Here is a 26,016-nt window from a genome sequence, read left to right on the forward strand (position 1 = left end):
AGCAAACGGTCCACATACCTTTGCATCTTTTGCATGTGAGCCGTGACGGAATCACCGTCCTTCATGCGGGTAGTTATTATGGAGGAGATTATTTCATACCGCTCTTGACGAGCACTCTGATGGTACCTTTCCATCAGGTCTTGGTGCATCTCAAAAGGGTAGAAATCTTCATATGACTTTTGGAGCTCGGCTGTCATCGTGGCCATCATGATACTGCCACCTTAGTAGCATCTCTCTCATGTGTCCTGAATTCAGCGATCTCCTCAGGAGTAGCAGTAGACTCATCAAGCTCTTTTAACTCCTTATCGAGGACATATTCCTTGTCCTCATAACGAGTAACCATCCTGATGTTCCTAATCCAATCCATGAAGTTGGAACCATCAAAGATGACCCTCCCACAAAGATTCATGAGAGAGAAAGAACCAGTTGGGTTAGAGCCTGAAGCATTAGTGTTGGAAGACATCTGAAAGAAGAAGGTAAGTTTAGATTAGATATATGGAATCCTTAATAAGACACCCAAATGTAATATTAAGGCTAGGACCCAATCACAATATATTATATTTAGAAGAGGGATGCCGTAATCTAAGTAATAATATATTTGAAAGGTAGGTGAATGACGATTCACCAATTTCCACCATGAAAAACAAATTGAATTATTAGGTTTTAATTGGATTTGAAATTCCTAGATTCTTTTGAGATTCATTGAACTTTTCAATGACATGTTTCAATCTCGATTGTGCCCTTCAAGTTTTGTGACTGGGATGCCGAGGATCACAAAACAAGGTGTGAATAACCATGCTAATTCACTTGGTACCCTTAATATTATCACCTAATCAATGTGCCGGTAAACCACACACGCTCCATTGATCCATGACAAACATTAAGTCACCCTTCGTGATCCTTACTAGTCCAAGTTAGTGTGCCGGTTAACCACACACGCTCCACCAACGACTTGGTAAGGTACAAAGTGTGAATTCCATGGACTAGCACCATGTTCACATTTTTCCTAAAATAACTAAGATTGGGAATTAAAAAAAGGTTTAGTTACTTTATAATAATCATTATACTTTTAATGAGGATTTAAAGTCATTGTCCTACCCGTTCGGCTAACAACCCTCCACCAGTCAAGCAAGCGGTGGGTGAGAATGGACACCCATTAAGTCACCATTTTATAGGCAACAACCTTATACCCACCTTATAGACCGGCTTCGTGAATGAGGCCTACTAACGGTACAACGACTTATTCTTATACATATATATAATAATTAACCATTAATGTTATAAATAGTATAAGGGTTGAATTTTAACTATTAAAACTCTAAGGGTTGGAATTAAAGTTTATTAAAGTGTGTGAAACTTTACAAATTCCAAAACTTGAGGACAAGTTTTGTAACTATCCAAAACTTTTCATTTCATAACTTATGAATTAAAGGTTCATAAAAATGAAGACTCTTCATTTTCATGTAACTTATGTGTTTAAATGTGTGTGTTAAAGAAAGTGACCTTTGGATATCCATAACTTGAGGACAAATTATGGACTCCATTAAAACACATAAATGATCAAGAATTAATTCTAAACAATTCAGCAAATAATTCCTATCATCTTCTAAATTCATAAGAACATGAACATGATCATCAAAATTTCAAGAATTATATGAACACATAAAAATCATGGAATTTTGATATATGTTATTGTAAATGGATTAGAACAACCATTACACCAACTAAAACAAGTTTTAAAACACCAAAATAGTTTAGGGTAATGTTTCTAGTCCATTTCCAGCAGCCAAAGTCGAAAATCTGCACTCTGTCGCTCCTACTCGTCGAGTGCATGAACCTACTCGGCGAGTAGGTTGAAGATACACATGGACTCGGCGAGTTCATCAGGCAGACAACAAGTTTTTCGACTTTTTCAACTATTTTGCATCAAGTATCTAACAAGCAAGCCTAGGCTCTGATACCACTGTTGGGTTTTGAGCAATCTAACACTTCATAAGTGTGCATGCAACCCTAATAAACCTTGGATGTATGTTTGTCTAAATACATGCAAAATAATAATTTTCCAAGGTTTATAACCTATCTAACATGGCATGGGGAACATTTCAACATAAAAGAGTTAGAAGAGATTACATACCTTTTTGATGAGTTTGGTTTTTGAGGAGTTTGAGGGCCAAGAAACAATAGTGTGAATGCCTCAAATGGAATCACAAAACACCACAAACTCTTGGAAAACTTTGAGAGAGTATACACACTTGTATATTTCGGCCACACACAAGCACACACACACTAGTTCACTCGTTCCCATTTCATGCTCCATAAGCATGCTTATATAGTGTACATGGTTAGGGTGGAACCCTAATAACCCATGACCTTTCCTTTCCAAGGATCCATGGGTTAAAAGCTCCATGGATCATCCATGGACTTCCATCAAAGCCTAGCCCATTAACAAATGAGTGTTAGCCCACACTATATAAAACCAATAGCCCATAATCTAATTAGTCTTCCTTTTAATCTTTAAATTAATTCATAATTAATTTAAGACTAATACTAATTAAATAACATAACTTCATATTAATATATTATAACTTATAATATATTAATAAACATATGTGTATAACTCTCATAAAATTATCCATAAATAGTTTGGATGAGATGCAACCCAAATGGACCATGCCGGTCGGGTCAAGTATATACCAAATAAGTTATGGACTTAGACACCTTATCCAACAATTGCTACATAACAATCAAGGTAATATCCTAAACCTAATTATATGTTAATATCGATTTCCATATGTTAGAATTAGGGTTTATAGTCTTGGATTCAAAGCATGTACAATAGAGAAACCTAGATCCAAGCATTAGGGTTTGTATGAGCACATAGGATGTCTTAGGACCAAAACCCATCAGTTACAACCACCATCACCAACGACTGTCACTATCATCCTCCGTCATCACCAACTTTAACCACCTCCATTTCTGCCCATACCTCCTTTACCTTCTCCTTCCGCCTTCGCCCAAAAACCGTTGTAGAAACAAAACCACACACAAAACATGGACTTGTTCCTAAGCTAGCCCCCATATATGAAAATGGAAATCAAAATGGAGTATTTAATATTTGAAATAAATGTGTTTTTTTTGGAAAATGGAAATTTGAATGTGTTCATCCAATATGCAATACCTAACTATCAAACTTGCAAAAAAATAATAATAAAATTTCACACATAGTTTCTTAGCCATGCTCTTCACCAAAAAGGAGGGAAATCATTTTAGAAACCATATGCAACTCACATGACTAAAATTTCTTGATCCACGAAATCTAATTGTTATTTGATGACACTAGAAAAAACAACGGTAAAAAAGCATAAAGAGAACGAAAGGATAGTATAGAGATGGACACATAGAAATGGAAGTAATTCCCTGTAACGACGTAAATTTCAAAACAATTTTTCACATTTTAAAAACACACTTTCATTCATAATTGTTATAAAAATGTCATTGTATCACATAACATCACATCCCAAGATCATAATATGTAAAATCCTTATGTGTGTACTGATCAAGCCGACGCCTTCCCGCGATCCTCACTGGTACCTGAAACACATAACACAACACTGTAAGCATAAATTCTTAGTGAGTTCCCCAAAATACCATATATAAAACATATGCCTTTCCAAGCCATAACTCTGTGGGACCTTCCGGTCCAAGTGGCTCAGGGGACTTCCGTCCCGAATCCCAGTAGACCTTCCGGTCCTACCCATATCGACCTTCCGGTCCGTAACATCCTGAGCTTCTGGTCCATGTCATCTTGACCTTCCGGTCCTTATCATACATAGCATACATATCACATATCAGCATGTAGCACATATATCTCATAGCATATAAGACCTTCCAGTCACATATAGGTACCCTTCCAGGTACAGTATAGTGAGAAGACTCACCTCGGGTATCTCGGATAGTCTCGCACTCGAACACACTGGTCTAGCCCTCGCCTAAACACATAACAATACACTCTCAAATAAATAATGGCTCTCAAAGGCTAGATTAAATCCACTCTACAATTTCCACATAAGGGGTAAAATACCATTTTACCCCTCCCCGACCTAAAAGTCCAAGGGTTGACCAAAACCCTAAAAGTCAACGGAAGTCAACAGGAGGCAGTACGCGATGTGTACCTTCTCTGTACGCGACGCGTACCTTCTCTGTACGCGGGGCGTACGCCAGCGAACCACAAATCGGGGTCTCAACCCCTTACGCTGCGCGTACTGGGAGTTACGCCCAGCGTAAGTCTCAGTTTCAGCCTTTACTTGGATTTTGGTCTTAAACGGTTAAGACACTCCTTCAACTTCCGGATCTGACTCTCCCTAAGCATCTCATCCCATAAAGTCGGAACCTTTAAGCCTTTGCATGGCTATAAAGGTCCCTACACCCTCTAACACATTTCCTTTTTTCCTCAAAAGGTCTAGATCTCATGCATGACTCAATTTTTACGTCCAAGATTGCATTTTTATGAACATACAACTCTTATAGCCCTGAAATATGATAGATCTAGGCCAATGGAGACCATTTGCTCATAAAGGCTCCATCTTGGGACCAAAAACCCTAGAAATTGGTCCAAGAAGCACACAACACAAATGACAAGGCAAGTTTTGAGCTTTTTACCTCAGGAAGAAGCTCCAACCTCTATAAAGCTCAGATCTACTCTTGCCCACAAACTTCTAGCTTCCAAAATGGCCTCTTCTTCTCCTCCACCACCTTGAAATGACACTTTGAAGCTTAGAACACCAACACACTAGCTAGGAACGAAGGAGGACTCTCTATCAGGGTTTCACTCTCTGGAATGGTGGTTGAGGTCAAGGCCATAACATTCCTTTTATAGTGCACAAGCCCCAAATTAGGGTTTTCATCTGGGCTCGCTACGCCCAGCGTAACCCTGGGTACGCCCAACGTACCCTAGCGAGTCCGCGTCCAAATTAAGCGCGCGACTAGCCCACCATTTTACTTAAGGGACTTAACTTGACAACTTGGGAAAATGAGAAGGGTTAAATAGCTTTACCTGGATTTCGGGATGTTACAATTCCCAAAATTAGGGTCTTAGATGCTTCCTTAAATGTTGTTCTTTCAACATCTTTATGGTAATATCTTTATGGAACAACACAATCTCCAATCAACTAAAAGTGACCTCTTCCCTTTCTCTTCATAAACATCATCCATGTCACAAAACTGACATTAATAACAAGTTTTTACATGAACGCACCTGTACACCAACATTTTCCGTCAAATAGTTGACTAGTCACACATTTTAGACCGGTTTCCTACCTGAACGTATACATATTTAGCGTAATTGAAAAGAACACGAGTAGTGGAAGGGAATAAAGAGGGAAGCCATTTGGTTAACCGGTGGCTGAATCGGGAAGAAATCTGCAAGTTTGATCAATAGAAATTGAGCCATCCGATGAACTAAGGTTTACTTGTTTCAACGGATTGGAATGACGTAAAAAGAGACCGTTGTGTGTAAGTGTGTTCATGAAGATGTTTTTGAGTGTTTATGAAGAATAAACTCAAACCAAGACAAATACATGATTTTTTTTTTTCATTTTTTTAATGAATAACAATAATATAAAATGAAAAAAAAAAATAAAAAAGCTAGACTTTGCAATATGGTCCGACCAAAAATAAAAAGAAAAAACATAAAAACCGAACTCGTAAAAATTTCAATAAGTTGTAATTAATTCAGGTAAACCATAGGATATACTCCCTCCGTCCCAATATTATTGTCTACAGACAAAAAACACACAGATTAAGAAAAACATTAATTACCACTAACTTTATATAATAAAACGACAGTTTTGTCCTTACTTTGCATTTAATGTTTCATTAAATGCTTATTTGGTTAAGTAATAATAAGATAGTATTTTGGTAAAAATATTATTTATTTTTAGAAGTGGACTATAATTTTTGGACGGAGAGAATATTATTTAATTTGTCAATATGTAATTACTTTTATTTTTACATTTGTCTAATAAAAAAAAGAATCGTAAAATTCACTCTAGGAGCCGAGCCGCACCCAGCCATTCATTGCAACCCTAATACACATATAACGCACCCTCACAAATAATTCCTTCTTTCGTTTCATCGTCACTCCCATACCTCCTCTTCTGTTCTTTATTCATTTTTTTGCTTCCACCGTTTCCAACTGATCTGTGTATCAATCACAGTTTTCCCAATCCATATTATTCATCATCATACATACACTTATCACGAATTCGCATCGGCAAGTAAGATATCTATCTATATGCTACCGTCTATTCTTTACCACAACTCTGTACTCGATTTTCATGCTTTTGTTGTAGATTCGATTCGATGTTGGACGGACTAATCTGAAAATAGTTTTTGATTGTAGTTTATTTGTTGCTTGTAGATTGGGATTTGAATATGTATGTTTTTTGTGATGTAGTCTGATGTTGAAAATTTGTGTGTTTTTAGGGTTCCCAAGGTGTTTTGAGTCTGCACTGGTGAGATTGGAGTAGTTTATTTGTCGACATCATATTAGATTGATGGGGAAAAAGAAGCCGACAGCTCGTGAGGAGGACGGAGGTGCGGTTGGGAGCAAGTCGAGGAAGAAAGCTGTAGTAATTGATGATGATGAGTATTCTGTTGGAACAGAAGTGTCCGAGGAGAAATCAGTTCAGGAAGAAGAGCATGTCGCACCGGTTGCTGGTAAGAAAAAAGGTAAGAAAGGTAAGAATTCGCGAATAAAAGAAGAAGAAGAAGATGTGGAGGATGGTGATAATCCTCAGGAGAGTCAATTTACCGGGAAGAAGAAATCAAAGTCCAAAGCGAAAAAAGGTGGGAGTTCATTTGGTGCTTCAACATCATTTGCATTACTTGGTGATGAAGATGATGAAACTTCTGAAGTAACAAAGGATGAAGAAGACGATGTCAGTGAGGAAGAGGATATTAGCCTTGTCTTTACTGGAAAGAAGAAGCCATCAAAGTCCAAAAAGGGAGGTAATTCATTTGCTGGTTCTGCATTTGCTGCAATTGGGGATGATGATGATGATGATGAAGATTTACTAGACGAATCAGGATCAAAACAACAATCTGAGGATGAAGATGAGCCAGTCATTTCCTTTACAGGGAAGAAGAAATCATCCAAATCTAATAAGAAAACCAGTGGTAGTATATTTTCAGCTGCACATTTGCTAGATGAAGAAAACGAGAAAGAAAGTGACGAGGACGATGATGTCCCCATCACCTTCTCTGGTAAGAAGAAGTCTACCAAGTCATCAAAGAAGAAAACCAGTCCACCTGATGTTGCATTAGCTGGTGGAGGAACAGATGAAGATGTTTCAGTTTCAGGGTTGACTGATGAAGACTCTTCTACAATAAAGTTTTCTGGTAAAAAAAAGCCATCTAAGAAGAAAAACAGTAACACAGTGAATGCAGTTGATGAACAAGAACAGCCTAGCACCAGCATTACTAACAAAGAAGCTGATGTTGTACCAGAAACTTCCAAAAACAAAAAGAAGAAAAAGAAAGGTGGAAGAACAGCTCAGGAAGAAGATGACCTGGACAGAATTCTTGCTGAACTTGGTGAAACTTCCGCCCCTGCCTCTGCCCCTCCCCCACCTTCTGCCACTGTAGAACAGCCACAGGAGGAGAAGGCTCAACCTGAGGCAGAACCAGCAGATGAAGGTGGTGAAAAGGATACGAATGAAGAGGCTGTAGAGTCTGCAGCTGCTAAAAAAAAGAAAAAGAAGAAAGAAAAGGAAAAAGAAAAGAAAGCTGCAGGGTTAAAGACAGCAGCAGCCCCTGTTGTGGAGGAAAAACAGGCGGAATCAAAGAGTAAAGTACCTGATAAGAAGGTTCCAAAACATGTTAGAGAGATGCAAGAAAGACTTGCAAGGCTTAAAGAAGCCGAGGAAAAGAAGAAAAGAGAAGAAGAGGAGAAGCTAAGGAAAGAAGAAGAGGAGCGTTTAAAGCAGGAAGAACTTGAAAGGATCGCAGAAGAGAAAAAACGTTTGAAGAAGGAAAGAGAAAAGGAAAAAATGTTGAAGAAGAAACAAGAAGGAAAACTTTTGACAGCAAAACAGAAGGAAGAAGCCCGAAGATTGGAGGCAATGAGGAATCAAATACTTGCAAATGCTGGTGGTTTGCCTGTATCTGCACCAACAAAACGACCCAAGTACCAAACAAAAAAATCAAAGCCACATGCAAATGGCAAAGGTCCTTCCACCAATGCTAATGAAGTCACGGAAGCAGAGAAGGTTGATGACGTGGAAGTAGAGAAGTCTGATGACATGGAAATGGAAAAGATAGAAGCCCCGTCAGTTGAAGAGAATGGGAACAAAGAAGATGAAGAAGAAGAAGATGATGATGAATGGGATGCAAAGAGTTGGGATGATGCTGATCTCAAATTGCCAGGTATAAGTGCATTTGCTGACGAGGAGGAATCCACTGCACCTCAACCTAAACCCGAATCTGCACCCGTAGTTAAAAAGGAGATTAAGAGTAGTAATGATTCAGGGGCAACTAATGTACCCAAAGAAATGCATCAAAATCATGATAGTAAGGAAAATCAACCTGCAATAGTTGTTGCAAACAAAGGTAAGGGTAAAAAGGAAGAGAAGAAGGAAGAAGAAGATGGTGAAAAGACGCTTCGGTCCCCAATATGCTGCATTATGGGTCATGTTGATACTGGGAAAACCAAGTTGCTTGACTGTATTCGAAGGACTAATGTTCAAGAAGGTGAAGCTGGAGGAATCACCCAACAAATTGGTGCCACTTACATTCCAGCAGAGAACATTCGTGAGAGAACAAAAGAATTGAAAGCCGATGCAATACTCAATGTCCCTGGTTTATTAGTAATTGATACGCCTGGCCATGAGTCCTTCAAGAACTTAAGGTCTCGGGGTTCTGGGTTATGTGATATTGCCATTTTGGTTGTTGACATTATGCATGGATTGGAACCACAGACTATTGAATCACTAAATCTATTGAGAATGAGGAATACAGAGTTCATTGTGGCCTTGAATAAGGTTGACAGATTATATGGGTGGAAAACATGTCGCAATGCACCAATTGGGAAAGCAATGAAACTTCAGTCCAAAGATGTTCAACTTGAATTCGAGCATAGGCTCACTCAGGTAATTGTAAATTTGTAATCCCACAAGAACATCTGTTTTCTTTTCTTGCTGGCTTTCTCATGGATTTGTGCTTTGTGACTTCAGATAATTACAGAATTCAAGGAGCAAGGATTGAATACCGAATTGTACAGCAAGAATAAAGACAGAGGAGAAACTTATAGTATTGTACCCACAAGTGCTATCAGGTAGTTTTTTTTATGTGATCTACTGTTCATACATCATTTGAATACTGGGTATTGAATTTTGAACCAAATTTTTGCTTTTGGGGGCAATTCAGTGGTGAAGGCATACCTGAGATGTTGTTACTACTTGTCCAATGGGCTCAGAAGACAATGATTGAAAAACTTACATACAGCAGTGATATTCAGGTATATTTATTATATCTTCTTTTTCCAGTTCACCTTTTTTTTTTCTATGAGAGCTCTGATCACTGATTCTTGGAATGAATTTTTGTTAGTGTACGGTGTTGGAGGTTAAAGTGATAGAAGGGCTTGGAACAACCATTGATGTGGTATTGGTTAATGGTGTTCTTCATGAAGGAGATGAGATTGTTGTTTGTGGCTTTCAGGCAAGTGCAAACACTTTGTTGCTACATTCGAGTTACTTTCTGTTTGTATGCTATAATAAATACAATATATGGAAGAATGATATGCTATTTCTTGTTTAACAAACAAATGTTCTTGTGCAGGGACCAATTCATACGACAATCCGATCATTGTTGACTCCTCATCCAATGAAGGAACTCCGAGTAAAGGTGAGGATATGTTTGAACCTTTTTGGGCATTTTAAATTTGACAATTGATAGTTTTTCAAATTCATTAGTTTTGTTGAGTCTTTATGAGTTTGATTGTTATTTGATTCAGGGAGCCTACATTCATCATAAAGAAATCAAAGCTGCACAAGGGATCAAAATTACTGCTCAGGTGATGCTAGTTTGCAAATTGTTTCTTCAATTAGATAAATGAGGCGACTTGTCTTTTGAACTGTCTACAATAGATGCGATGTTTCTTCTTTTGAGAAACATGGTTCACCAAAATTTTAATTTGATTCCACTAAGTCATTATCAATGACGACCAGATCTTGGTGGGTCAGGTAATATAAGAGTCTGGAATTGGAATCTTGAATTCTATTCCGCGGTGTGCTTGGTTGCCAAAAGAAAAAGTTATCCTCATAAACTGATTAAAACAAAAAGTAAAAACACATTCTTACTTAAACATAATATACATTCCAATTATTAGATAGATTTACAAGCAAATCAAATTAGCAAAGGAATGTGATTGATTTCCATTCAACTTTCTGCCAACTAAGCACATGATAGAATACAAATCCTTCAGATTCTAAGGCATTGTTGGGTGGAATGAAAAAATGCCACATTGGAATGAAATGTTATTCCTTCTCATGGGCTGATTTTCATTCCATGGGGGAGGGGGTTCTTTAAAAAAAATTCATTCCTTGATAGAATGGAATGATACATTGTAATTATAACTTAGTTTTACTTGTAAACTCTTTATAACATTTATACTTTTAAAAAATATTAAAATTTCAATTTAATTGTTCTTTGTTATTTTCCAAAAATAACAAAGAATTTTTTTGATTGAATGGAATGATACATTGTAATTATAACTTAGTTTTACTTGTAAACTCTTTATAACATTTATACTTTTAAAAAATATTAAAATTTCAATTTAATTGTTCTTTGTTATTTTCCAAAAATAACAAAATATTTTTTGATCATAATTCTATTTTGATATTTATCTTTATTTGATATTTTATCTTTGTAATTATTTTTGTTAGTGAAATTAAATAACTTTTTTTTTACTATTTGAAATACATATAGTACATATTTCAAACATATGAAATATGTTTCTAAGCAATTCTTTGCAATATATCTTTCTTGATTAAAGTTTATTATTATAAATAACCTTTTATTCTTTTTTTATCAAGTTAATTTCCAATTGTACATAACAAACATGTTTGAAAGCCTCGTTCCATTCCATTACCTTGCTCATTCCATTCCTTTGTGATTCAATTCCATCATACCAGCAAGCCCTAATTCCTTTGATAGATTCTTTGAACCAAACACCAGTCCCTAACTCTGTTCAACTTGTTTTTTTTTTTTCAGAATCTGGAGCATGCAGTGGCTGGGACTGCCCTATACGTGGTGGGACCCGATGATGATGTGGATGAAATCAAGGAATCAGTGATGGACGACATGAGAAACGTAATGAGTAGAATTGATAAAAGTGGTGAAGGAGTTTATGTACAAGCATCTACTCTTGGATCACTGGAGGCATTACTAGAATTCTTAAAGACTCCAGCTGTAAACATACCTGTTAGTGGTATAGGCATAGGCCCTGTTCATAAAAAAGATGTCATGAAGGCCAGTGTCATGCTGGAAAAGAGAAAAGAGTATGCAACAATCCTGGCTTTTGATGTCAAAGTGACCCCAGAGGCACGTGAGCTTGCAGATGATCTTGGGGTGAAGATATTTCTAGCTGATATCATTTATCATCTGTTTGATCAATTCAAGGCGTATATTGATAATCTTAAAGAAGAAAAGAAGAAAGAAGCTGCTGAAGATGCTGTGTTTCCATGTGTTCTTAAAATCATGCCCAATTGTGTCTTCAACAAGAAGGATCCCATTATTCTTGGTGTTGATGTTCTCGAGGGCATTGCTAAGGTAATTTCTGTTGCTCTGCTATAAATTATAATTGAGTAAATTTTTCAAAGTAGAAAAGCAATTGAAAGTACAATGTTATGTGTGTGTAGATTGGAACTCCAATATGTATTCCTCAAAGGGAATTTATTGATATTGGACGGATTTCTTCCATTGAGAATAATCACAAGCCAGTCGATATCGCCAAAAAAGGATCAAAGGTGGCTATCAAGGTATGTTTTTTTTTTTTTCAAGTTATATATACTTACACATTTCATTAAAATAAAAAAAAATGAAAATTTAATATCTTATATTTGAATTGGCAGATAACTGGAAGCAATGCTGAAGAGCAACAAAAAATGTTCGGGAGGCATTTTGAAATGGAGGATGAACTTGTCAGCCATATCTCAAGGAACTCAATCGATATACTAAAAGCCAATTATCGGGTATGTAAAATAAAAAAAAATTAAAATGTTAAATTTTCTCATAATTAGTAATTTCACATTATCACATACAGAATATCTGTTGACTTTTTTTTTTACTAATCTGTGTGTTTTTACAGGATGAATTGTCGAATGAAGAATGGAGGCTGGTTGTGAAGCTGAAAAATCTTTTCAAGATACAATAATTTTGATTGGTATTTTCATATTTGTGCTTTTTGCTTCAAGGCGGGTGGACAGCGGCTCAACAAGGTAAACAAAGAGAGTTGAATTTAAAAGTCAAATGTCAGAAATAGCCTTTTGTCCATTATCTCTGAATATCAGGTTTCAGAGAATTTTGTGTCTCGTGATTTAGTGTCCAATAACGGTAAAAATGACGAAATCTGAATGATTTGAGTTTTTTTTGGGATGTTTTGGATTTTTGAATCTTGGTATGATTTCGGTCTTTTATTAAAAATATAAGAGTTAATTTTACGTCAAAAAGATATAGTTATGTCGTGATGATGTCTTAAGTTATGTATTTTGGGTACTTATATATTATTATCATATTATAAGAAGAAAAGTTATCAGTGCATAAACTTTCAGTTTTCATGAAAAAGTAAAACGTGACTTGTTTGGTATGCTTGATTTGACAATGGTGTGCTAACATAGTTTGAATAATCTCATTAAATAATAGCCAAATTTGAGTTTTATTCAAGGCACATTCAATATAACCAGGCGATATGAAAAGTAAACACTCTTTTTGTTAAGTAATCACCCAACACACGCGATGGTTAACGTGATCAGATCTAACAAATAGAATCCCCTTATAGAAAAATGACTCTAATTTATACATACTACATACAAGATGCAAAATATTCTATGAAGATCGATGCTCCAGCATTTATGTATGCATGGGTTATTATACCCGCTTACGGGGAACATTATTGTTCAAACTATACTTTAGGTGAAAAATATTTTTGTCTTTATCGAGAGAAATATGTATTCTACACTTGAAAATATCAACTCTTTTGCATGTTTTTACCATTCATGCATGCTCTTTGTCTACACAGAAGATGTGATGATGTGATGCATTAAATGCTTGTCCCCATACACTAATTCTGCAACACTCGCATTTGGGGCTAGAACTTTTATAAATTTTAGTAAAATAAATTTTTAAAAACTTAAATAAAATACAAATAATTTAATTACTTTACTATAAATAAATAAACTAAAATAAATATTAATTCATATTCTTATAACACTGATGATTTTAAATTGCTATTTCTCTTTGATAAGGCTATACGGAGTATAGATTTTTCACGCGTAACGCATGACTTGCATCCAAACACCACCACCAACCTTCTGAATTGTGATGCTCCGTGAGTGAGACTACTATCCTTTGCAAATCACAGTCTCTCTCTATCTCTCTCTCTCTTCTCCCCCCTGTTTTTTTCCTCTCTAAACTCACTACTTCCTTACTACTACACACCATTTCTTAATCTTGATGAGAATCATGCGGGAGGTTGTTTGGATGATGTGACCATCTCTTTGGTAAGAATTATGCGTAAGAATCTCCAAAGCACTCCTTATAGCCTAAACCTATAGCTATGTTATGTTAATCAACATTCATGAAAAGTAATTTTGGAAAGAGCTTTGATTCAAATGGGGATTTCTTTGATTATTTTGAAAATGATTTGAGCATGATATTGTGCATCCACTTAGGATGAGTTGAGTTTTATATGGTCTAAACATTTTATACCAAGTGTTATTATACCTATGTTTGGGCAAGTCAATGCTTGTATGGTTTGGGGTCATGGTACCTATGTTTGGGCAAGTCGATGCTTGTATGATTTGGGGTTTCTGAATCTATGATGGAATTCTAGACCGGTCACTTGCACTCGAGGTTAGCTACCTCTTATGTAGATAATGTATGATGGTACATGCTCATAGTGTTTGGAGTCCATATGCGTAGAATGTGTTTCGTGCTACTTTTACATAGACTAATTCTCATCTTAAGGATGAGTGAGGTGTTGTACTTTGAGATTGACTTGAGATTTAGATTAAAAGTATATGTATTACTTATTTAAAATCATTGAATTATTTTTGATAATTGTTGATATTGGATTTGAAAGGCTTTATCCCCAACCATAGGTGAGAGCAAATACCATGGGTATTGAACCGAACTAATACTTTGGTAATGGTATTGAAGCAATACCAGATATCTTCATTCGGTTAAGTATTTGAAACAATAAATCCTTAAATTTGGTTATTGATGCTGCGGTTTTTGGTGTTGCGGTTTCGTGTAAAAATCAGTACTAATATTGGTACAATATATGTTTATATTCGACCCTTCTAACTTTTTCGAAAAAGCTCGGAATGAGCTGGTTTTTCCCTTCATATTATTCACTCTCTAGTCTTGGCTACAAGTTAGGCTCCAGAATCAAGTTAAGTGGATAAGTATTGACCGAGTTACAATGCCTCAACCATGTGGTGTTGGGGCTGTTTCACATTTTTCTTTTAATTGTATGCTGATCCTCATAATTTTTTTGTAAAAGTCTAAAATGAGCTTATTTTTTCTTGTATCGTCTTCTCTATCTTGGCTACACTTTCGGCTCAAGAACCAATTTAACCGGATAAGCATTAGTGAATAACAAGAACGCATTTAACTTTGGATAGTTAGCATAGATAAACCCTTAGAAAACATAATTACCTTAAATTTTAATAGTTGTAAATTGTTTACTTTATCATTGTCCCTGGTTATTTTGTTACTGCTTCGCATGACTTGACAATCTCCAATGTTAAAGACTTGACCGGTTGTGACTATTTTCGACAAAAATGATTTCGTAAAAAGATTATTATTTTAAAAAAAATTCTTAAAATGCTTATTTTAAATGACTATTACAAATAGCTTATTGAGTGGGTTCCATAATTATTGTTTTTTTGGACCTGAATACAATTTTGGCATATGAAAACTATACAAGCTAGTGTTGTTCAACAAGCAGTTTAGTTTGACTTGCAGAACCGAAACAATTATTCTCGTTTATCAAACACCGTCTTCTTCTTTTGTTGGATATACATTGGCGCTGCTTCTTTTCCTGTGAAACACTTGGTCAATAAGTTTGACTCTTTTGGTTCTTCACAAATGGTTTGTGCTAGGTTTGACATACAAAAGCTAAACACAATTTTTTGCTTTTTCGAAGAACTATAAGCTAGATACATCACAATCTTGAAATATATAAGCTGTCATAGCTTCTATTGGAAGTCTATACTAATATGTTTTTAGAATACTCATAGAAAATTCTAATTGAAGTCCTAAAACTGCGTGGTTGTCCTAAAATCTAGTATTGACACAGATTTTGTTACACTTAGACCATGCGTTATACCCACCACATACCACATATGTGGTGAGTGCCACATCAGCACCAGATTCTCTACCATCCACTATGGGATACTTACCACTAAACACATCACTCCACCTCATTTTTTTATTTAAATTTAATTCAAAAATACATTAAAATCATTTTTTTAATACTAGTTTTTCCATTAAATTAAAATACCAAATTACATTAAATAAAAACTACATTAATTGAAATTAAAAAAATAAAAATAACAATAAAAATAAAAATTACATTAGTTAAATTAAAAAAAATTAAAAAAAAAACTAAAAACCATAAATAAAATAAACTACCCCCTACGCCTACGTTGGGCTCGAACCGACTCTTTCATCGCTTGGAAAAGTTCAAAGTCTTCGCTCTCAAGGTCGCCCGCTTTCATTTTCAAGATTTCCATATCGGTTTTTGTTTGGAGTGTCTTTTGTGCCTCTTGAAATGATGATTGTGCTTCGATCATTTTTTGTTCCATCCGAGTCATCACCTCGGCCTTCGTTTCTTGAAGTTGCACATATCGATCAAATTTATCGCCAAACATATCCATAACACTAGAATTTGAAGATGTCGACGCCGCTTTTTTTGCTTTATTTCTTCCAACGGGCCGACGAAGAGGTTGGTCGTTTTCAAGATCTATCGGATCGTCGTTGATGTCGATGTGTGTTCGGCCGTCCGATTATTGAGAAGTTCCATCGGGGTTTCTCGAACGCTTTGAACCGGAAGATTGGGAAGTTCCTTCCGTTTGCTCTTTCCATTTTGGGGCGTCTTTCAATTTAGCAACGGTTTCATATACGGAAAAGCTTTACGTGTTGGCGTTGTTTTTTCAAATTGGTCCATGGCCGCCTTGAAAATATCAAAATCGTTCGAGCCGCTTTTGCGTATGTTTAGGAGGTTGTTGTAGATTCCTCCAAACTCGGTGCATTTTAGTCGAATATCTCGCCATTTCGACGTAATTTGATCGGCAATTCGAGTTTCACTTTCCATTAACTCGTAAAAAATGGCTCGGACTTTTTCCCAAAAATTTTCGTAAGGCTGACTATCTCCTACAATTGGATCTTCAGAAGCCGCCACCCATGCCTCCACTAACTTTTCTTCTTCTTCTTTTGTCCATGGGACCCATTCTTGGGTGGTAGTGGGTCGGACCGATTTTTTTCCTTTTTTCTTTTTTTTGGTTGAGGTGGTGGCGAAGGTTGCGTTTCCGCAACAAAATCGGTGAAAGTGGTGGTTGTGAGCTTGGTGGTTGTGAAATTGGTGGTTGTTGTTGTTGTGACGATTGTTGTTGGAGTTGTTGTAGTTGTTGGAATTGTTGAAATTGTTGGTATTGTTGTTGCATTTGTTGTTGTTGGAAAGCCGGAAAATGTTGATATTGTTGTTGGAAAAGTGGTGTTTGTTGGACAGGGGAACCACTTTGAAGTAGATTGATAAAACCACCTTGAGGTGACTCCATAGTCGGGAATTGGCGCGGTGTTGTATCTAACGCAAAAGCGTTATCGGGTTTGCGATTTCTGTAGTTTGGAGGGGTGTTTTGGTTGGGATCCATGGTTTTTGATTGTGAAGATGTAGTGTGTAGTTTGTGTATACAGAAAGAAAAGAATGATGTAAAAATTAAGAAGTTAAGGTGTTGTATTTATAGGTAAATAAAGTGGGTAATTTTTTTTTAAAACCAAAGTAGCCGTTCAACGGCTAGAAAAAATGGTCAAATAGGGGCTTCGATTTCATTGGTTGTTTACGTCCGTTGTGTGGAACACGAAAGACCACGAACACGAGCTACCACGAACCAACGGGGCGATGTGCACAACCGTTGTTCGTGGCCAGCTCAACCATGAACAACCTCGTGGTTAGTATACCATATGGCCTTATAACCTACTAGGTTGTACATGAAGGTTGTTATTACAAAGTTGTCATCATCAAATTACTTCATGTTATTACAAAGTTGTCATCATCAAATTACTAAATAGATAATGGTACTAACAAACTCCCTTTTGATGATTGATAAAACACAATAAAAAAAATAACTAATGAAAGACAATACATTCTCTTTTGAGATCCTTTTGTCCCTCTCTATGTTCCATGTTTCGGACTTTTCAAAATTTTGAACTTTCATAAATATAGAAAAGAAAAATAATATATATATATATATATATATATATATATATATATATATATATATATAGGGTTAAGTTATTTTGTTTCTAGTAACTATTGTGTGCCAGAATACACAGATCTGGACCACTGGATGGAATATAATCAAAGGTCATTGATCTGAGGGTCTATGATAGTAGAATACGATAGCATGTACCATATAATCACACAAATTTCAGCATAAGGGCATTTTAGTCAATTAACCTAAATTAAAAAAAAGGAAATTTTTCGGATTTTTAGGGATAATTAATTCCTTTATTTTTAAAAATCTGAATATTTTAAATTAATTCAAAATTAAAAATTCGATTTTATTCTGTCAGAATGATAGAATGTTAACCATAAACTAATAAATATATTTTACGATTTTATTCTGTCAGAATGATAGAATACTAACCATAAACTAGTAAATACATTCTGAAAAGACTACACAAAATTAATTCATGAACTAATAATATACAAAATAATTACATTTTATGATTGTGATTCATTGAATAATAACAACATTCTGAAAGAAAAAAGAAATAAAAATATCAAAATCTAACAAAAACACTAATCTATTCTGAGAGAATATTATTTTTAAGCAACACTTTATACATTGTAGCATATCACATTCTGGTATAATACACTCTTGTTCTCTATGTTTTCTTCCTTCTTCGTATCAATGTTAGCCTCTTCAAAACCTAAATCCACAAAGAAAACATAATCAAGTTTCAAAAATTAAATAATTCAATGCATTCTAAGAGAATAAAAAACATAAATTATGACAAAATGTATTAAAGACTAAAGTTTGACAGAATATAGTAGAAAATAAAAACTATAAATTCTGATAGAATGTAGTAGAGACTATAAAGTCAACCATAAAGCATCACAAATTCATTATTAGTTAAACAAATATATTTTTTGTTAACAATTATTCTCAAACATTCTAACAGATACATTTATATAAATAAATTCTAATAGAATACATTACAGAATTCAAAGCTGTGATTGAATACAAAATTCAAGAGTTGTGATTGAATACATAATTCAAGAGCTGTGATTGAATCATCAACACGCATTTACATCCATTCCCAGTCATGAATTCAAGAAACAAACACACATTTGCAATATCGATTTAGAAATATGAACACCAATTTTGACTTTTTCGAAACAAACTCCAACTTATGACTGTGAAGTGCAAGTTGTATCAGAATATTTCTTCAATCTAACAGAAATAGAACATTGAAGAAATCGAATTTAATAAGATTATGAACACAATATCGATCTTGAATCAAAATCAAGATAAGTCTGGACGGCCTGATAAAATCAATTTGATTTTGTCGATCATAGATGTCGAAAGAAACTTACCAAATCAATTTTATCGATCATAGATCTCATTAAATCTTCCTAGGGTTACGTCCGATGGGATTATGAGGATCAATTAGGCTTCATACGTTTCTTGATGGACTTGTACATTCGACCAGGAGAAGTCTCAACTAACTTGGGTTATTAAGTATCGATCGTCAGGAGGGAAGAAAAGGGGTGCGTGCATTTCTCTTCTCCATCTCGTGTGTGCGCATCAGAAAAAAAAAGAAATGATCGACTCCTTCTATCTGTGGTGTGCGTGTAACATCCCAAAAATACAGTCTGAAAATTTCGATTTAAATTAGTAATAAAACCATATTCATCAAACGTCATATAAAAATCATAACGAATGTATCTCAAAATATCTTAACAACTGTCGAATATATCAAAGTATAAACATCCCAGGCTGAACAATTGGTGTGTGCACTGCAATCTTCCCGAGCTCGTCTTTTAGAAACTGAGTACCTGAAACCAAAACTGAAAACCGTAAGCACGAAGCTTAGTGATCTCCCCCAAACTACCACATACCATACAATAACATATAAAGCATCTACTGGGCCTTGCCCCCTGCATCGGACCGAAGTCCGGAAACTAACCAGGGCCTTGCCCTCTGCATCGGACCGAAGTCCGGAAACTGCATCGGACCGGAGTCCGGAACTAACCAGGGCCTTGCCCTCTGCATCGGACCGAAGTCCAAAAACCGCATCGGACTGAAGTCCAGAATTAAATGCATCGGACCAAAGTCCGGAATTAACTGGGACCTTGTCCCCTGCATCGGACCGAAGTCCGGAACTAACTGCATCGGACCGAAGTCCGGAACTCACTGAATCATAACATAGCATAACATGTCAACTAGCATGAACACATATACTGCATACTGCATTGGAACAGAGTCCGGAACACATAACACAAAACATGCTTGAATCACAAAGACATCAAGCACCCTAACTACTGCATCGGACCGAGGTCCGGAACTAACTGAACATAGCATGACATAATCATAGCATATAACATGAACACATATACCGCATACTGCATCAGACCATAGTCCGGAACACATAACTCATACCGTGCCTGTATCACAAAGACACCAAGCATACTGAACTACTGCATCGGACTGTAGTCCGGAACTACTACTAACTAGACGGGCCGACATTGTGGCCGTAGACCCGTTTCTACTGGAAGGAAACTCACCTCGCACTGCTGAAGTCCCGTAGACACAATCCCACACTGCTGAAGTCCCGCAGACTCAACCCCAACTGCTAGATGACAGATTTCTGAACTGTCAACACCAAAATAACACCCAATTAATAATTGGGTTCTAACACATAACTATAAATACATACTTTGGGTAATTACTACATTACCCCTAGCTTGGCTTACCCAAGCCTAAGGCCCAATCCATAGGCCCAAAGTCAACTAGGGATCAAAGCCCACATATGGCCCAACTTTCCAAATTGGGCCTAATCCTTCGTATGGGTCTTACTCTAAAGCCCAACTAATTACTCTAGTCCATTTGATTATTCTTGGATGGCCCAACACCAAGCCCAAGTGAAATTAGGGTTTCACATAATATGATAATTAGGGTTAAGTGTTTCTCACTTAACCCATTTAGGGCTTAACCCACTAAGGACTTAATCCATTAAGGACTTAATCCATTAAGTCCATTATTGCTTAGAGTAATTTCTACCAATGATTGTTATTTAATATTTCACTGATTAAATAAGTCTCGTGTGTGTCCTGATAACTTCTCAATATTAGGATTTTCTCAGTTAGTCCATTAAGGACTTGATCCATTAATTCATTTACTCTACTAGATAAATGGCATTGAATAGTTTGGGCTTAATTCACAATCCAATCCCAAAGGCCCACAAGTGGGTCCAAATAAGTTCAAGGCCTAAATACTCATAATTAGGGTTTTCCACCCAAACATGGCCCAATAGGCCCAAAACAATCTCTAAGCCCATTAGGGTTTTTGCTATGTCAATTAGGGTTTGCTGGCGGGACACCACCCACTACCACCTCGGGTAGTGGTGGTCTATGGCGGCTTACGGCGGCGGCCACCACCTTACGGTGATGGTTTCTATTATTTTCATTAATAATCAAAGCTAATTACAATTACAAGTTTTACTCCAAAACTAACACACACACACACACACACTAACTAAGCTAACTACACATACAACCACACCATGGTGGCCGGCGGCGATGCTTGGCGGCAGCCACCACCTCACGGTGGTGGCAGTGGCTGTTCTTGGAAATTCCAGCTAGACAAAACGCACATACAATCTAATAACTGCTAGAACCGTGATAACACAAGAATACACACCCAAAACTACACCCACAGCTACCTCTCACGGTGGCTAGTGGCGGAGGAAGAAGGAAAAAGCAGCAACAGCGAGACAGCGAACACCACAGCCCCTTCGAGGTGGCGACGATGACCGGAGCAAACAGGAGTGGGCCAGCGGCGGCGGATGGAGTTGGGGGGTTTCGTTCGCCACCGGAAACAACCGCAAGTGGCAACTGAATCGATTTCTCACCTCCCATCGGACGAACGTCGGCATAACAATCCTTGATTTCGCCGGTAACAACCGACGTCACTCGAATGGTCGTTCCGTCAGCGGTGACGAGCACATGACGATGACTAGTCAACCGCCCTTCACTTGTTGCGACGTCCCCGAAATCCGACAGCCTTCAGCTTGTCGTCAACGTGAGTCACCGGAGGTCATTCAGAGTCTTGGAGCTTCGACTGATCGGGAAGGCAAGAGGGAAGTCGGGTGGTGACGGCGGCTGGAGGAGGGGAGGGATAAGGGTGGCAGCCACTTCTATCATTTAGGGTTAGGGTTTTGGCCGCTAAGAGGCTTATATACCCGTCCAAACTAATTACTTTCCCATAATTGCATAATCGATCCCTCCTTCCTTATTTTCTTTCAAAAAAAGTTCAAAATTTACACTTTTAACCCTGCCTTCAGAAATCTTTACAAACTAACTCCAAAACTTACATTTTAAGCCTTGATCTCATAAATTTCTTTCATAATAGATCCCTAAATTACCAATAAACCCTTAAGCCTTCAAATATCTTCAATTTAAGTCCATTAATTACCAAATGCACCCTGGCTTCTGGAATCTCTTCATAATTATAACCTTTAACTCCTCAAAATTAACGCCTTGCTCAATTATTATTCATTTTAGGGCTTCTATACATTTATTTATTTAGTCAAATAAACAGGGCGTTATAGTGCGTCGACTGGAAGAAGAAAGAAGAAATCGAGGTCTTGATCGGCTGTGTTGTGGGGTGTCGATCACCATAACTGTGGCTCTGATTCTTTGTTCCAAACTTGTTGAATCGGTCATTCATCTTGGTAATTCCTTGAATATAAGACATGATGCAAGAGAGAGACTATGTCAAAAATATTGATGTTATTTCCTTAACTACATGATTTCAATTAAATGATTCCTTAATTAAAAAGTACAAAATGTCTAAAATACCCTTAAATGATTTATTTAATTGTTTATTATTTCTTGAATTCTCATTGGTACATTTAGGCATACAATAGTTGCTAGAAACATTTGAACCTAACTCTCTCTCTCTCTCTATACATATATATATATATATATATATATATATGTGTGTGTGTGTGTGTGTGTGTGTTTGTGTGTGTGTATCCGTCTCCGATGATATCTCAAGACTGCGAGGACAATTCTCCACAATCCATTTCGTCAAGGGCACAAACGTCAAACTCAATATTTGGGCATGAGGCGTTCGTACGGAACGCCCGTGGTAATTAATACGGACTATAGAATTTAATCACACGTGATGCACGTCTCTGGAACGTCATTTAAGTGTGTTTTATTATGTATTTTCGTTTATTTTCGTTTTTTTAATTTATTTTTAAAAAAATTATATAGATATATACTCAGTTTTCACGTTTTTTTTACTTTTTTTTAAACTTTTTTATTTTTTTTTTATTTTTTCCGTTTAATTTTTAATTTTTTAATGTCTTTCTTACATACATGAAGATACTAGTGTTTTTGTTTATTTTTTTACTTTATATATATATATATATATATATATATATATATATATATATATATATATATATATATATATATATATATATATATATATATATATGATTTTATAAACTAAATATCGGTTCGAATTTTAATGTTGGACAATTATAAAATTTTAAATAAGAAAAATATTAAGGATCATAATATTTTACATTCATACTAATTTTGAATCAAATTGTTTTGAATCATCATATTTTGAATCATATGATTTTGGATCAATAATATATTCAATTAATTAAATTTTTGTTCAAATTTTTTTGTGGATCATTATATATTTTGAATCAGAAAATATATAATTAAGGATAATAAAATATTTGAGTCTAAATATTTTTAGATTATAACAAATTAACAACCATAAACAAATTGAATCAAAAGTTTTTTTGAATCATAAATATTTTGAAGTTAAAAATTAATATTTCCTAAAAATTAAAAATAAACACTTCAAAAACTTATTTTATTTTATTTTTTACAAAGTCACTAGTGCAATGAGTAGAAGTACCCCTTAAATTTTCATTATTTTTTGAGAATTTTTTTTGAGTTGTTTTTTTTTAAATAAAAAATAAAAATTTTAAAAATATATTTTTTCAAAATTTTTATGTATGTGATTATTTTGTGGAAAATTAAATTTTAAGAACTTTATCTTTTTTAGATTTTTTTTTTAAAGAAAAGAAAATTTTGGCAAAAAAACAAATTGAGTGAAAAAAACCCACCAGCCAATGACTGGGGACAAGTGGTAGAGAGAGAAGCTGATGGATCATGGATGCGTGTCCCCTTATTATTCTGAAAGTTTCATTTTGTTTTTTGATTTCCATATTAACACTCCAAACTATTAACCTTTTCAGGAAATTACCAATTTCTCGTAAATAATTATCAAAATGTTATATTATCTCGTGAGATATTGAGGATAAATAAAATCAAATCTCCGCCTTTTATATTTTGAATCTTGCGGCAAAGATTTGTCATCGCAGTCCTCACTTATTTTTGAGTCCTCATCCGATCCAACTTATATATATATATATATATATATATATATATATATATATATATATATATATATATATATATATATATACACGTTAAAAAACATTAACTATTTTAGCACAAGAAAGTATTAATTTTATGTAGTATAAATGTTAAGGAAAAAATACAAACATTTTGTACATAAATCAAATTAATGTTCCAACATCCTAACTAAATTACCTTAAATTAGCATAAATTGAGGAGTTATTGTTATTTGTTACAAGAGCAAGTTAAATTGCAATTTGTATACTTTTTTAAGCATTCTTATCTATAGCCTTTTGACCTGGCCCCTTGATCGAGTCTTTCTTGAATACTAATATATCGTCAAATATTATGGACTCTAGCTAGTCTTACCCTATATGTGGCGTTTTTATGTTGAGCTTCTCCATCCTTCAATCTCTTTCCACACTCTTTCGTGACCTTCCTCCCTCTAAGAAAAACCCAAAATGCCATTTTCAACCACTTATCCCCTTCACCGGCTTCACTATGCTCCATCTCTCTAACCTTAACTGCACCACCATCACTATTAACCCACGATGTTGATCTTTTTCCCTCTGTACAGTCTACATCTAGAAAACCTAGATCAAACGCTAACACATCCACCACTTTCATCACCTTCAAATTGTCACGTCTGTTTTTCTTCACAACAACCACATACTTTGCCAATTAACACAATCAACGACCACCCTCAAACACCTAACCATGTCTCTTTCCCCCTACCTTTTATTTTTCCTGTCTCTAAAAACTCTCCCCGGCCTCATAACGACCGTACTACCACCACACCAGTCATGACCAAACTTTACCACCACTACCAATTCTCCCTTCTATGACATCTGGATCTATGTATCTCAATTTACAAGCCCTACTAGAAACCCTAGACCCACCCTTCTCTCGAAATAAACCTCTCCAAATTCTTACGAATTTTGAAGATATCATATTTTCTGTTAACTATCCAACCATTGTTTACCACTATCGATCATCAGAACCCAAACTGGGTAAGATTTTACACCATTCTTGAGTTATAATGTCAAAAAATTGGTATACGCCATCGTTTTCCTACTCTAGAATATGGATAGACAAAATTGCAAAAATGGTCCCTATGGTTGTAAAAAATATATGGTTTTGGTCCAAAAACATTTGATGGTGCATCACTGGTTTAATTTTGGATACCTTGTTCAGTTTTGGTTTAATTTTGGATACCTTGTGTAGTGAGTAGAGTAAGGACTCAGTGAGTTAAGACTTAGATCGGGAAGCTGACGGACTCGACGAGTTGTTCATACGACTCGGTGAATCATAGACTAGGTGTGTTCTTCTGTTGAAGGGGAACTCGACGAGTTGTTCATACAACTCGACGAGTCGGATGAAGTTAGACTCAATGCTAGTATCGAAGAAGAACTTATCGAGTCTTTGCCAAACTCGAAGAGTAGAAGCGGGTAGAGAATTAGAATGGATGATAGGGACTCAGCGAGTTGGCGGCCCAACTCGGCGAGTCCGATCAACTGAAAGTTGACTTTGACCGGGAAGTTGACTTGACAAGGGTAAATAGTCATTTTACCCTGAGATTAGTTATCAGTATTTGATTTAGTGTTTATGGGATTTGTAGCCGGGGAGTTCCGGAGTAGCAGTTGGACAGTTTCAGATCTAGCATCTCAGCAGCCAGCGTTACGAGGTGAGTTTCCTTCTAGTAGGAACGGGTCTACGACCACAATGCTGGCCCGTTTAGTCAGCAGTAGTTCCGGACTTCGGTCTGATGTAGTAGTTCAGTGTGATTGATGTCTTTGTGATTCAAGCATGTCTTTGTGTTATGTGTTCCGGACTTCGGTCCG

The 26,016-nt window shown here is 35.9% G+C and overlaps 1 protein-coding gene across 1 annotated transcript; it reads left to right on the top strand.

Moving 5' to 3' along the window:
• Window positions 1-6,102: 6,102 nt before the first annotated feature.
• On the top strand, window positions 6,103-12,725 carry LOC145095309 (uncharacterized). Its single transcript, XM_079033227.1, has 11 exons — window positions 6,103-6,275; window positions 6,484-9,146; window positions 9,231-9,331; window positions 9,424-9,514; window positions 9,604-9,714; window positions 9,835-9,900; window positions 10,010-10,069; window positions 11,269-11,826; window positions 11,916-12,035; window positions 12,129-12,248; window positions 12,365-12,725. Exons 2-11 carry the CDS (start codon window positions 6,555-6,557, stop codon window positions 12,428-12,430), a joined length of 3,885 nt encoding a protein of 1,294 aa, XP_078889353.1. The 5' UTR covers window positions 6,103-6,275; window positions 6,484-6,554; the 3' UTR covers window positions 12,431-12,725.
• Window positions 12,726-26,016: the final 13,291 nt, after the last annotated feature.

The sequence above is a fragment of the Lactuca serriola genome, chromosome 1 (genome assembly GCF_051521515.1).
Source record: "Lactuca serriola cultivar US96UC23 chromosome 1, Lser_US96UC23_V15, whole genome shotgun sequence".
NCBI lineage: Eukaryota > Viridiplantae > Streptophyta > Magnoliopsida > Asterales > Asteraceae > Lactuca > Lactuca serriola.